Genomic DNA, 14,440 nt, shown 5'->3' with positions numbered 1-14,440 from the left:
CAGACATGATGTTCAGTGAAGATTTTTGCGGCCGCAATTTCCCCGGCAAATTACCATACCTGTGCTTGTCATCTGTCAGAATCCACCTCTGGATTGAAAATCCTGATGTTGAGCGAAAATGACTTGTCTTGGCTCAGTGGTGTGAAAACGGAGTCAGAGGGGACTTGGGTCGGACTTGGGCTCAGAGCACAACATCAGATCTTGCCAAATGTTGTTTACTCAGCTTCGTGGATTGAAAGACTAGTAAGAGAAGTTTTGGGGTCTGTGTTCCCCTGAGAAGGGCATGTGTGATCTTCAGATTTTCAGTTGGTCTGAAAACTCATAATCCCACGTCATAACGGAGCCAGTGTACTTCGACCACCCACTGTTCAAGTCCTACTCAACATGTCCACGTTGTTGGACTCCTCATGTCTATCTTCATTGGACAGAGACTGCAGGGAATCGTTGGAGTTTAGAACAAACTCGAACTTAGATTCTCTGGTTCTGCCTGCAGCATGAAACTGAGTCATTCGAAACGTTATGAATCAAAGGCTAACCTTCAGGGCTCAAGTTTGATTTTGTGTGATGGGTTGTCAGGTCTTGTTTGCTGGACCTACTCTGATGGTTGGATTCACTCGCACCACATGGTTCAAACTATGTTGAGTGGACCACAGCATGCAGTCATGTGATGGACGATTTTTTTTTAGTGATGCGACTGTTTCTGTTTCATGAAGTTTTTTTTTCTGGGTTTTATTGAAGATGAGCAGCAGTGAGTAACCATTCAAGTGGATTATGAACCCTTCAGAACCTTCTTGAATCCAGTCGCAACCTCCAAAATAAAGTCTAATCCAAGTTAAGACTTTTCTAACAAACAAACTAAAGCCACAGAAGATCTCCTCCACACCTTGGCCGAAGTAACAAAACACTCTAACCTTTTCCTGCTGTTCCTGAAGTACTTGAGAAAATCAGAATCCGAAAACATTTACCGCCAGAGTTGTAAACACAACACAGGAATTTGTCAGCCGCATGAAAGTGCCTTAAAAAAACTATGATTTCTTCCTCTGGTGTGAATTCTTCCAAGCAGAGCAAAGCATTGACAGTGGCTCAACTCTATAGTTTGGTGTAAAAAAAACCTTGACAGGTTCTCTCGCTGCAGTGAGGTTCTCACACTTCATCCGTCCGGCCACACTGTCGATTTCATGTCTGTTTAGTCTGCGGTGCACCCATGTTTTGACAGCCATGAGAAAACAGCAGCTTCCACCTTTGTTTGTGCGGGTGATGAACACTTCGTGATAACTTGAACTGTGGTGGACGTGTTGGTCCAGCACCTTCACATGACCTCGGGTGCTGCAGGATTACGGGGTGCTCGGCTCTGCTGTGAGGGACGAGGTGCCACGAGTCGATCTCTGAGAAGGCGAGTGAGAGCCGACGAGGCTCCATCTCACTTTCAACGTCAGTAAATCCTCCGACTTGCTCAATTTACACAAACCCGTCACTCAGTGAGGTTTTCTGAGTGCACGAGCCGGAACCCCCGGACCCCCCTCAGCGTCCCAGAATTATTTTCCAGGAGATACGACAAGCTCCATGTTGCCCCACAGACGCCCCCTCACAGGATATGTTGGAAGGAGTTGTTGACAGGGTGCCAGTCTTCCATGGAAGGATTGTGTGGCAGCGATTGTGCGTCTGAAAAGCACCTATCAACACAAGAGTGGCCTTTTCTACAGTGGGAAAATCTGACGGAACTAACAGACTTAAAAAAGAGCAGGGCGGGATGCACTGTTATTCATTTTTCCGACATTATGAGTCTTTCAGAGGAAATGAGGCAGAGTGGGAACGACATGGATGAAGAAAACAGACGTGCTAGCAGCGACGGCGTTTCACAGAGACCAGCAGCCCTCGACCCTCTAGTGTCCAGGCCAGGATTCGGGACTCGGTCTGTGCTGAGACACACTCAGCAGTTTCTTGAGTATTTGCAGACGAGCTTGGTGAGGAATTTGGAGTTTGATCTCACCAGTTCACACGCGGTCGAGTGTGTTGCGTGAGTCATCAGCATGTTCACATGTCAATGACTGACACGCCGCAGCACGGCAAGGTTTTAATGCGAGAGGCTTGACGTGCAGTTGACACTGGCTGGAGTCTTGCAGCTCTGCTCATCACCATTGGCTGTTCCTGTCGACAGTCCAATTATGGACAAATTAAGTGTATTGACAGTATGTCTATCAAGGAAAAGTCTTTTTCGCTCTATGAGCTGTTGAAAAGTGTTTTGATTTACTTTAACTTGGTTGAAGCCTGGAAAGAATTATCGTAGATGGTAGTTTAGAGGTTTTACTATGTTTTATGATAACATTGTCTCACAATATTGACGTTTGTTGAACAATGTTTTCAGTTCACATCAATGAGTCTCCAAATGATCCAACAAGCTTGAAGCTTTGAAGCCAACAAGCTTCTGCTTCAGCACAGACAACATTTCTGTCTTCACCTCTAAACCATGACTGCACACAAACCATCCTGTCACATGCCGGCAGTGTCTGCTTTGTAAGTGTGAGACTGTATTTTTCCCGTTTCCATGGAAGGAAAAATATAACCGAGAGCAAGAGACGTCAACTTGATCATTGTGCACACGCTTGAGGAGGCTAATGCACACCAGCTGAGACAAAGTCTTGTGGAGGTCACGCTCGGGCTTCAACGAGACTTCAGGACTGACCAGTAATCGGACCTCTGATCCCCCAACTGAGTGTAGCCTCGAGCTGCTGCCTGTCTCCAGTGATGGGGGGTCCGGTTGGGGGGGGGGGGTTGAGGGCTTGGGGCGTGCAGGACCACAATACCCGCTTAGGAACAAGCTGTCAGGAGCGCTGAAACCGGATCCTCCGTCAGAGCGAGGGGCCGTGTTTTCACCACCATTGTATCCCCGCGACTTAAAACGGGGGTCATTTGGGGAGAGTTTGTGGGAATGTCACAAACCACATTTTCTGTTCGAATTGTTTAATAATAAAAAAAAACAAATTGATGCAAACAAGTTATCTTAGGTTTGGACAGTTTTTCTTTACAATGCTTTATTTTGGGCGGTAGATGAGGAAAAAAAATCTAAAAGACACAATACCCTCTATGCTTATAGGATATTCAACCAAGGAAATAATAGCCAATAATTATTTTAAAAAAAATATGCTCAAACAAACGTTACTTTTCTACCAGAATTTCATTTAAAAAAATATATATAAATTATAAACCATAGATTAAATTGACATCCATCCATCTTCTGCCACTATTCCAAGATATCATAGAGTGTATGAACCAAGTGATCATCACTGCATGCTTGGTACCTCGTGGTCATCCTCTTTGTCGGTAGACACTTCATCGCCACCTGTCCTCAACAACCGTCCTCACTGGACTATGTCCGACAGCTTTGGATAAGGGTTAACATCCAGAAGAAGTCTTGCCCATCACCGTGTGTGATGAAGTGTGGTCTGTTTCTTATGAGCTTGCCGACATAGTTTGCGTGTCCACAACAGTGAGCTCCTTATTACAGCTCCACTCAAATCCCCGCGGGGACCCTGGTTAGCAACAGCAGCGAGCGACCACCTACAGGAGTCGGTCCCAGAACTCTGTGAAACCACGTGGATATGCAAATACCTCCGAGACCCCTCTGGTCTGTCGAGTAATTCCACCCAGATGCCACCAGCTCTTCCTGACCGCACATGAGCTGAGTGGCACCTCCTGTGGAGCAAGAGAGCTAGCTCACAAATTCTCAGCCATTCGCTGAGTAGATTGATTAAGCTTTGTTCACTTTCCGAGGCTCAGATAATCCGACTCGAAGCTTTGATCCTCGTTGATCTTCACTGAGCTCTTGTCAAACTCCCTTTTGTTTTTCGTGCCGCCTGAGAGAAGAAAGCCTCAAGAAAGAAGGGGCTAAAGAGTTACGCTCGAGTTTGGAGATCATCATGTAGCTCCTGTGAGGCATTTTAAATCCCATTTCTGTAGTCTAAAAAAAAAGTTTTTTTGAAGTTTGTGTTTGTGAGGAAACGGACACTGAGATGAAATTGTTGGTAAGAAGTGTAGGACATGTGTGTGTCCGAGAGGGCACCTCTTGATCGCGTTTATTAACTTGACAAGTTTTGTTTTTGGCCAAGGCGAGGACCACATTTCCACGAAGAACAAAACTTCCAGAGTGGCTCCCCCTTTAATTTCACCTCAAGGAAATTGAGTTTCTAACTGCATCTAATCAGAACCTCTGACTTTGCTGCTACAGTCTGTGGAAAATCTCCGTCATCTGACTCCTGCTCTGCTGGTTCTGATTAGACGGAGGCGCTCCAGGAGGCCCCGAGTTCGGCTCAATATACGTCCACTTACGAGTGCCGAAGCCCACTCCGCATTCGCCGCTCTCACACCTCATCATGCCGCCGGCCAGGACCCGCTAGACCCGGATTTAAAGCCTGGCTCAGGTCCAGGGCTGTTAAATGGCTGAAATGGATTTTAAAGCTTCAGATGACGAAACACATTACATGGTGATTGATGCTTTGTGTTTGGGTTTCATTTCCTCTGGAGGTCCAGAGGCTCCGCTTCTAAGCTTTCATAAACGATAGGGTTGCCCAGCCAGCCGGGGCTTCTGGACATTTGCTCTTTTAACAGGAGTAGGTTCACCTGGCCAAAGTGGTTAATCACCGAAATAACTCCAAGAGCATTAAACAATGAATAAACATTAACATTTTTAAATGTATCAAAATATACTTTAACCTCAAAGAAGCACAATATAGGGCCATAAACCATGAAACAACAAGTGACCTGGAGCCTGAGGTCAAAAGTCTGGTCCGGTTCAGATGTTCAGACTCTGGTTAAACAGGTCTGAGGAACTGAACTCAAAGTGACTCTGTGGCGTCAAGGTAAAACCATTGAAGTCGTCAGTGCCAACCAACGTACAAACACCACAACAGTAAACGGAGAGTCTGCTGGTGCCCTCTACCTTGAACAAGCAGAAACCTTGAGCAGAACATGACTCGGTGTGTATGATCTTCTGCTGTGACTGGGAAGAGAGAAGAAGAGGGGAAAGAGAGGAGAGAGAGTAGTGTCAAGCAGATGTCCAGATGTACAGAGAGGATCATGGAGAATAATCTGGATCTGTTGACATTGCCACATATTTGAAGAAAATCCTGGATCCCCCAACATGCATCGGGGTCCTGTGAATGCAGGTGGATCACTGGGGCTCTGGTGGAGATGGAGATGGAGAGGAAGAGGAGTGTTTGAAGAGAGAGAGATTGTGTGTAAAGAACTAAGAGCTGGTCCAGGCAGAGCCTGGTAAGTCCTAATGCTTTATCAAAGAGCAGTTTTAAGACTGGGATACTGAGACCTTTAATTGGTTCCATGGAAGTGTGGCTTAATAACTGAAAGCCCTGGCTCCATATCTCCACTAATAGATTTGAGGATCTTAACATCATGAAAGGCTGAGATGTTTGGGTTGACAACACAGTGACAAACACAACAGCCCCAAGAAAATAAAATAAAAGCCTGCACATATAAAATGACATTTTGAGGAGCGTGAGGGAGAAAATTGGAAGCAGAGTAGCTTAAAGGTTTAGAGGAAAGATCTTGGATCTTGTGGCCCTGTTGTGCCTCTTGAAGATGACTGCAGCAATGAGGATCGGAAGCCTATACCATGAAGACTGGGGATAAATGAGGAGGAGGAGGGGTGTATCTTCTGCAAGGAAGAACTGACCGCAGGCGACACTGATTGAAACTGGACAGCTAGCGATGATTGGTCTACAGAGGAGATGTGAGAAGCTGGATGAGTGATAAAGAGAATCTGGAGAAAGTTGCGAGAGGGAAACGGAAGTCTTCTTGATTGAACTTTCACTAAGCTTCATTTACGTTGGCTGACGTCTTCATTGAGGAATATAATTGGGTGTCATCAGCATACCAGCGAACATGAGTTTGAGTGCTTTCTGATCAAATTGCCTGTTGGAAGAATGTAGATTGTGATTAGGATCAGAAGATCAGAACCTTGTGGGACACCATAGCTGACCTAAGTGTCGGCCATAAGAGGTGATTGACCTGTACATGGGGATGTCTGTCTGATAGATAAGACTTGAACCAGCTGAAAGAACTTCCGAACTGGAAAACTGACTTGATCTTTCTATGACTGGTTTTATCATCCTTGTCTCCTTCCAGGACCCGTCCTGCTGGCAGGGGGCGCTATCCAAGCTGACTGAGATGATGTCTTCCCTGATCCGTGAGAGGAACCCGGTGCTGGTCGGGCAGATGCTGCGAGCGTGACGGTGCACGGTACTGATCTGCACACGGATCTGTCCTTTTCTGCTGACCTCAGCATCTCTCTGGTCAAAATGAAAATAAAATAAAATTCACACATTTTTAAGACTAAAATGCACCAAGAATCCCACAATGCACCCCTTCTCAGAGACATCAATTCACAATTCTAGTTCAGTCAAAATGTGGAGCTTGAAATTAAAAAAGGACATACAATGTAAGGAAAACAAATACGAGAAATAAAATTAAAACGAGATAATATCCAGAATGCTCTGTATTTATTTGGTTGTAGCGACGCCTGCCCCGTGTACAGTGGAACTACTGTTTGTAGTTGCGGTCTTCCTCCAATAGAGGGCGTTATTGGAGCTGTAATGGACCAACGCCGTCAGAACCTTTTTTTGCGGCACACCAACTATTTTTTTTGTTTCAGTCTGAAGGTGTTTTATCAACCTTCAAAATTGCAATTGAAATTATTAAAGTATCCGTTTTACCTCCCATGATTTTTACTTTTAACATGCGTGTTTTAACATGCGTGTTTTATGTAGTTGATGACTTAAACAATATCCATTTGCTTCATTGACTGATATCACGTGTTGTCTCATTCTAACGCAGTTTATGACGAGGTGGTAGTGCTCGTGCTGTTGCCTCATAGTTTAAAAATGGCGGTAAATTTCCTTAAAATACTGTTGAACCAAAAAATAGAGAAGAGGGCGCCACCTAGTGGAGATTTAGAGTTTGTGACAAAAACTTTTATAACAAATAAATGAGTGATGGATGAAACCTAGTCACCGTGGTGTTAATGCTGCTGAGCAAGGCAAACCATTCTGTCAAAGAGCTACTGACCAACATCACTAATCTTCATCATCATCATCACCTTCATCGTCACAATTGTAATCATCGACATCAGTTTGTGTGTGGAAGTGTGTCTGCAATCTGTTCAGTTTGTGTGTCCGATTGTGCTTGACTGTGACTCCTAACATCCTTTGGTGTGTCTTTTAGTGTTAAGTATATGCATGTGTCGTCGTCAGTGTGTTCTGGTGTGTAGCAGTTTTGTTTATGTGTGCTGTAAAGAAGGTTCAGGTTTTTCTTTGTGATTTATTCATGACTTATTATTAGATTTGACACCTTTAATTTTAATAATAGCTTTGTGTAGTTGAACGACTCCGATCACTCTGTGATGTTAAACCTGGACAACATCCTGAGAGACTCCGGCGTCTGCAGTGCTGCTCATGCAACTTGAAGGTATTCTTGATGGGGAATAATCAAGTGTTGTTCGTGTGGACAAGAGTGAGCGAATTAGTCGACACAACATGTTCATTTGTGTTGTGGTCTGGCAGCACACACGCCTGTACGCACGCATGCACACACACACAAGCTGTTTTTGAAGCTTCTCGGCCTAACTCTTGCGGAAAAGAAGAAAAGTTTCCAGATCCGATCTGAGAATGATTTATGAGTCCGTATCACTCGCAGACTCACTTCCTGTCCGTGACTCCTCCAGACGTTTGGGTCACGTCAGGATCGGCATCAGATTCCGTGTGCGGACGGTGCAGGACGTGTTCTGCGGCGGAAGTTTGAAGTCGTTGCCGTTGCATTAGGTCTATAGCTGTGATGGTGAAGTTTGCTCTCATGTGAACTTTACAAGATTTTAAAAATAGAAAAACTACAAAAAAAATATTTTGGACTTATTGACAACTACAAGGTTTTTAATACATAATTGGATTTTTTTATTTTTATCTCAACATCTTTTTCTTCTCATAAACAAAATGTTTTGGTTTTACAGAAAAAAAAGTATTTATTTCCATGATAAAACTTCTTATTAAGTAAAAAATACTTTGAAGTATGTATTTTCTCATCCCGACGCTGATGTGTTTCTGGTCGTCGCTCCGGAGAACAAAAGTGTTTCTGGGAAATTTCACTTCATCCACCGGGCTGTCGCTCCAAGTGGCGACACGCTCTGCTGATATTTATTGATCTGCGACGGCGACGCGACGCCTAATTGGCTGTTTTGGAAGCGACTGGAACACCCTGCCAGGTCTCAAAATGGCTGACGGGACCACAAAGTCCAAAACGTCGCTGTAAATCCTCCTCTCCATTTCGTCACGCTGGGTGTGACGGGATTCCAGAATGACCGACGTTGAGGTCATTTCCTCGTTTTAAGAGCTCCACCACGAAGGTGGCCAGATCGCCTGGCTGGAGCCAGAACCGGGACCGGGCTAATCTAATTAGAGAGCGAAGGCAGGAGACGGGGGGCCCGGGGCCCAGTGGGAGCCGGAGCCAGCATCGGTCCCCCCCCCCCCTCTCTTTTTTTGGTACAGCCACTGCAAATTATTATGTGGTCACGTCTGCGGGTGTAATTCTTCCGGAGAGCAAGTCTGCCGAGGCCTCGAGCGAGGGATGGAGGACGAGCGACGGAGGAGAAGAGAGATTTATGTCATGCTGCGATGGAAGAAAACAATAAAGCCGGATCAGAACTGCTGCCTTTATGTGAAACGGTCCAAATGAGTTCTGCTGCCGAGGATTCATCTGGACATTTTCTGGATAAACGGGGAGGTTTCAGGGAAGAGGTCAACTGAGGTCATCGCTGACTTCATTCATTCAGCAAAACACTATTTTTATTTAATTAAAACGCTCCTTGTAGTCATTATGGATAAAACTGATGATTTAAGGTCTTGATTCAACAAATAAAAATCCCCTCATTCCTTTTATTCACTTTTTCTTAATCATTTGAATAACTTTTATTTGTTTTATTGTTATAGTTATTTAATACATGATTGTTTCAAATGTTATTTAGTGTATATATATATATATATATATATATATATATAATGTGTGTGTATGTATATGTGTGTATATTTAAATTGGTCAAATAACATTTTAAACAGTCATATATTATATAACTAGAGAGAGAGTGGGAAGATGTACTATAGCTCATATGGCAGAGGAACATTGAAATAAAAGTGCACTTTAAACTACTTTTGAATTCATTATTGGATTTTGATGAATCAGAGAAATCATGCGATTAATAACGCATTAATTACCCATTTTAATCGTTGCCCCGCCCTTATATATACAGTATATCTAACTTACTTCATGAATGGTTTTCACTTATGAGTCTGATGTGTCAACGTTTTAAAATCTAAATTCAACATGTGATTGGAATCGTCTTCACTATTGTCAGCCGATGGTCAGAATCTGAGAATCTCTGACATTTGTCGACTTGATTTCCCTCATCACGGCGTTTCAGCTGCGGTTCAGATTGAAACGATTCAAGCTCACGAGTCTCCTCTGATGAGAAGCAGCCGACATCCCTCTTCATCCCACTCTTCTCCCTCCTGCAGTCGGAATCTTCTCCACTCCAGCGCCGGCGTGTTTACAGCAAACGTTCCGCTGATGTGGACGAGATTTATGACTTGTTTACTCTGTAGCACGCTCGCGTCCTCGCTGCTCCCACTTCTGATCACTTCCATCGTCCGGAGCCAAACCACCGTGTATACACCCGACCTGTGTGTGTGTATTTGTGTGTCCTGAAGAGTTGTGATTTTCTTGGTTTCATTTGTTTCTCGCTGAGTCAGCACTCTGGTCCACTGAAGACTCTGTTGTGATTCGTGTCTACAGTAATCAGCGACTGATCCGGGATCAATCAGCTGATGGGTAAACACTTCCTGGTTGTCTCACTTCATTACCAAGTGACCTCAATACATTTACAAACTGTCAATCACATTTGGCTGTAGCATGACTTTCAAAAAACTAACTGGAATGTACAAAATAAAAGTGTTGTTTCCTCCTTTTGTTTTCTTAAAGAATATTTTGTGAATTTGATTTGTACTGTCATTTCCCCCCTTTTTCAGTTTTGGAATTTGAGAAAAACAAATTGTGGAGCAACTGTCTAGGCTCGGCCCACACACTACTTCCTCTGCTCAACTTCTCGATTGTTTCCTGATGATGAAGGATCACGTCGCTCGTCCTGCTCTAGGTGCATCACCCCCCCTCTCCCCCTGCTCTCCCTTTAACCCCCCGGGTCCTTCAATTCTGGTCGGTCTCTGGCCTCGAGCGAGTTCTGATCGTAACATCTGCGGCCGGTCTCTGTGGACTCTGCAGACGTCAGTAAACTGGAGAACATCTGTCCCGCTGTTTGTTTTGGGAGGAAGAAATCTTTCTTAATTCACAGAGTCTCCATCACAGTCCGTCAAGCTGAGCTGCAGCTCTACTCCGAGTCTCTGGTGGACGACCTGTCAGGAGAACCCCACCTGATTCTTTCCACTCTGGGTCTTCATCCGATAGCTTGAAAAACCTTTTTAGAAAACATCTGAAATTACTTTAGTTGTTTCTGAAATAAACTAATTATAATGCTTGATCAGGCTCCTCTACGAGTCTCAAATGGATGACGGAGCTCAACACCTCCCATAAATCGAGTCCTACTGACCTAACTTGTTGTTTTTGAAAAACCACCTGACGTTCCTTTGACCTCCTCTCATATAATCTAATCTAGACTGATCTCTTCTAGATGTCAGACGTCAGTTTCTGCTTTTCTGGAACCTCTCAAAGAGACCTTGATTCTACTCCAAGTCTCTCCCAGATGACCTGCCTTGAGTTTTAGAACCAACACCTGCTGGACTCATCTGATTATCTGTGACCTGGTTTTAACTGCCACCTGTCTGGAGTCGTTGTGCTCTAGTACGAGTCTCAGTCAGACGACAGAGCACCTGGTTTGTTATTTCCGTTGATGACTCACGAATGTGTCACTAAAGCTCCTGATCAAGTTTCCATTGTAATAATTCTGGTTCTCATGAAGGTTCTCAGTATCAGTCAGGCCGGGCGCCGGTCCACCGGGGTCACGCGGGTCAGCAATGTTCCGACAGGAAGTCCCACCCCTCCTCCTTCTTTGTGCTAATGAAGCCCTCGGGAGCTTCTGGAAAACCCTGGAACTGAATACCGTCCATCCCTTCCAAAACCGACGCCTCCTCTTCTTCTTCTCTTAGTCCCAGCGACCCCGGCACCCCTGGCTCTGCCTCCCGTTTCTATGGCAACAGAGTCGGCTGGAGCAGGATGACGAGTTGAGCAGATGTGACGAGAGTGAGCTGCGGTGGGTTTATAGCGTGACTCCGAACGGACTTGATCTATGGACACACGTTTTCCCCATCATCGGCCTCATATCTGATGTTCTTTGATCCGGCTTTAACGGTCCGGTTCAGCTGGACCAGGATGTGCAATACAGGAAGTGAACTGTAAGAGTAGTTAACGTTGTCGTCGTGGCAACAGAGGTGTCGCCGGGGCTAGGTTCCTCTGATTGTCTGAATCTTGCGTCACGTCCACAGACACCGGGCAGTGACGCGGGCCCATTGAGGGGATTCTTGAGAACTTCCCGACGTGAGGTGGGACAGAGAACAGACCTGGGCGGGGGGGCGTTGCTGACCCCCGTTGAGTGAAAACTATGCAGAGGTCAATGAAGGTAAACGACTCCTGAGCCGCTGTGAACATTTGTGGCTCTAAAGTTGTTCAAAGACGTTCAGGGGATTGTCAGGTCTTAACCAGGGAATCAAATTATTTTTCTTTCTTTTAATTTGATCATTCGAGGAACCTTTAGGTTTCAATTTATATCTTGATTAACTTAAAGTTACAAATAAACTTACCTTTGTGGCGCCTCCTATTGGCTGCTTGTTACCAAGCAGCCTATAGTTTACATCACAGTACAGCAAAACCAAGTAGAGCACAACTATTTTGATTACTTTTTTCTTAAAGGAAAATTAAACTATAATAATATTTGAGAGAATAAAGGCTATGAAAGCAAAAAAAACCGATTGTTGAATAAATGATACAAATTGAAAATTTGAGTTTTAAATACTGTAGATATTACACATATTTGGAAATAATAATAAATATAAAAACTGAAAGAATACAAAAAACATTTAAACATAAAAATGGTAAATATTTGAAGGACTGCTGCAAAAACATCGTGAAAATACAGACAGAAGGAAAATAAAAAGCGATGGGTTAATGCCTGACTGCTACGAGCGCTGCTGCCAGCAGGTGTCGCAGTTTTCCTGGCCTCATTCTCAGAGAGCAGTCACTATAGCTGAGCGAGTTTTCAACAAAGTCAGTCACACTGAAAAAGTAATTGACTGAATGTAACCAGGATCAAAAGGAAGTCTATCTGTGACCTCCAGTTGTGTGTTTGTATCGATTAATCGACGACCATCAATCACATTTGTCGATCTCAATGAAGGATGTGAACTTCATGGAGACAGTCTCGAGTCAGCGTGAAGAAGCGTAAACCCCTGAGCCACTGACTCACTCGTCCAAATGACTCGTCTTATTGGATCAGGATGTTGGCCTTGTGTGTGTATGTGTGGTTGAAGTTTGGTGTGCGTGCGGCAGTCATGTCCAATTGAGCAAATAAAAGCACTAATGGTCCAGTCCAGAGCCTGAAGTGGGAGTTGATCCCCAGCTGGTGCGGGGGAGGTGGTGGGGTGGGGGGGCACTAGGGCGTCTACACGTCAGGTCTGGGAGGAAACTGGCTCTAATGGTTCTAGTGCCGCTTTCTGGTTTCAGCGGTTGTACCGGGTCCAGCTTTAAATGGGGGTTTTAGTGCTGCGACCTAGGGCTGTTTGAGGTGTGGTCCAGCCAAACTCTGCTCAGCATCACCCCAACCCCCTAACATCACCCTGTCCCCCTTCATGAAGCATGAGCTCACTCTGGCGGTTCTGAGTTAAAAACACATTAATGGAATCTTCAAAACAGTTGGAATCATTAAACACGGAAAAGTCTGAACGTTATTTTGTTCACCAGTAAGTTGACTCACGTGATGATGTGGACAAAAAATGTATTTTCCTTACATCACACGATGAATCAAGAACGTATATGTTCATTTTTTAACAATATTTCTTTTTTAAAACTGTTATTTAAAATGAAAAAAAGCAAATCATATGGAGGAGAGGAAAGGTTGCGCAAATGCCTGGTTGCAGCTGGATTTTCCAAAGGCTGGGAAAACATACGGGGTGGGCTTGGATTCGTTTTAAACTATCAATTCCAATCTCTGATGCCAAAGAAGGGTCAGGTCAGTGATAGATTCCAGTTCATCGTCGTGGGGGCATCCATACCATCAGTCACTGGGCCAGTGGAGAGCCTAGGGAAGCGCTTCGACACTGATCAGGGCACCTAGGCAAAAGCGTGGTTTACAAATATGGGATATCGCCAAGAATACTATGGCCAGGACTCTGCAAGGTTACAGTTTCCAGGGCAGAGACCCTGGTGGGAAAGTCTGGGCAGCTGTCGCAGGAGATGGACTGTAGAAGAGAAGAATGTAAGAAGTTGCAGAGAGGTGCTGATTCCAGTGACCCAAGTTGGCCTAGGCAGGGGTGGTGGTGAGGACCGGAAGAAAGTAGGGTGGCCAAGCGGCTGTGCTGGATGCTGAGGCTCGGCTGGGAAGAGGTGTGGAGATGTTTCATACACCGCCTCGGTACAAAGAGTTAAAGACTGAACGGATTCAGGAGGAGGTTAGGGCTATGGTGAAGGAAGGAAGTTTAAGCAGGGAGCTGCACTGTGGACAGAGCTTTGGCAAAGTGAACTAGATTGCATCAGCCCACTTTGCCCAGCTAGAGAGGCATTTGAGCATATCCTTAATGACTGCCCTGTTGCGCACTTCGCACAATCCATTGATGGCTTTGGTTTAGGAGAACCATGGATGTCAGGGATTACAACCTGAACAATAGTCACATTCTTATTAGGCAAGGCTTTTTCACCTGGTTGAGAGTGACTTAGTGACCCCGGATTACATCACTGATGTGTTCAGGCTTATTTTCCATTAGTCCAACTCACTTCCTTTCCGACACAGTAAGTGCAATATAACTTATTCCTTGGTTACTCAGTAATTCACAAGAGACTTGTGGGTGTTCAATATCAAATGTCTTCCTGCATTGAGTCATTGGAACTGGTCCTGCTCCAGATAGAATTTGTGGCACATTGCGGAAGAGTTTTTTCAATGCAATCGGGTATTATTTTCTGTTCTATTTTAAACTTACTTTAACTATGCAGATGGTACCAAAATTGTGGAAGCAACCACTTTTTGGACGATCACTTTGACTTCCTTGACCATGAAAGCGTTTTAAAGAAACCTTCCTCTTCTAGACCCCCTGCAGTTTGCGTACAACGTGAGACCAACTGATTGAATTTGACATTTAAAACCTAACTTAGATGTGTTGGATTTTAG

General features: G+C 44.6%; 1 protein-coding gene across 2 annotated transcripts in view; it reads left to right on the top strand.

The window, feature by feature from the left end:
- crppa (CDP-L-ribitol pyrophosphorylase A) overlaps window positions 1-14,440 on the top strand; it is a 32,001-nt gene that overhangs the window by 14,549 nt on the left and 3,012 nt on the right. Inside the window, exon 10 of one of the 2 annotated variants that reach the window (XM_087813231.1) lies at window positions 6,139-6,252. In XM_087813231.1, coding sequence (XP_087669357.1) covers window positions 6,139-6,243 — 105 coding nt within the window. In that variant the 3' untranslated portion in view covers window positions 6,244-6,252. Of the gene's footprint in view, window positions 1-6,138; window positions 6,604-14,440 lie in introns of those variants that run through there. The other variant, XM_087813230.1, reaches the window with a different exon arrangement.

Source organism: Callionymus lyra, chromosome 17 (genome assembly GCF_982586985.1).
Source record: "Callionymus lyra chromosome 17, fCalLyr1.hap1.1, whole genome shotgun sequence".
NCBI lineage: Eukaryota > Metazoa > Chordata > Actinopteri > Syngnathiformes > Callionymidae > Callionymus > Callionymus lyra.
The sequence above is the reverse complement of the archived record's forward strand: the minus strand, read 5'-3'. Positions and strand labels throughout refer to the sequence as shown.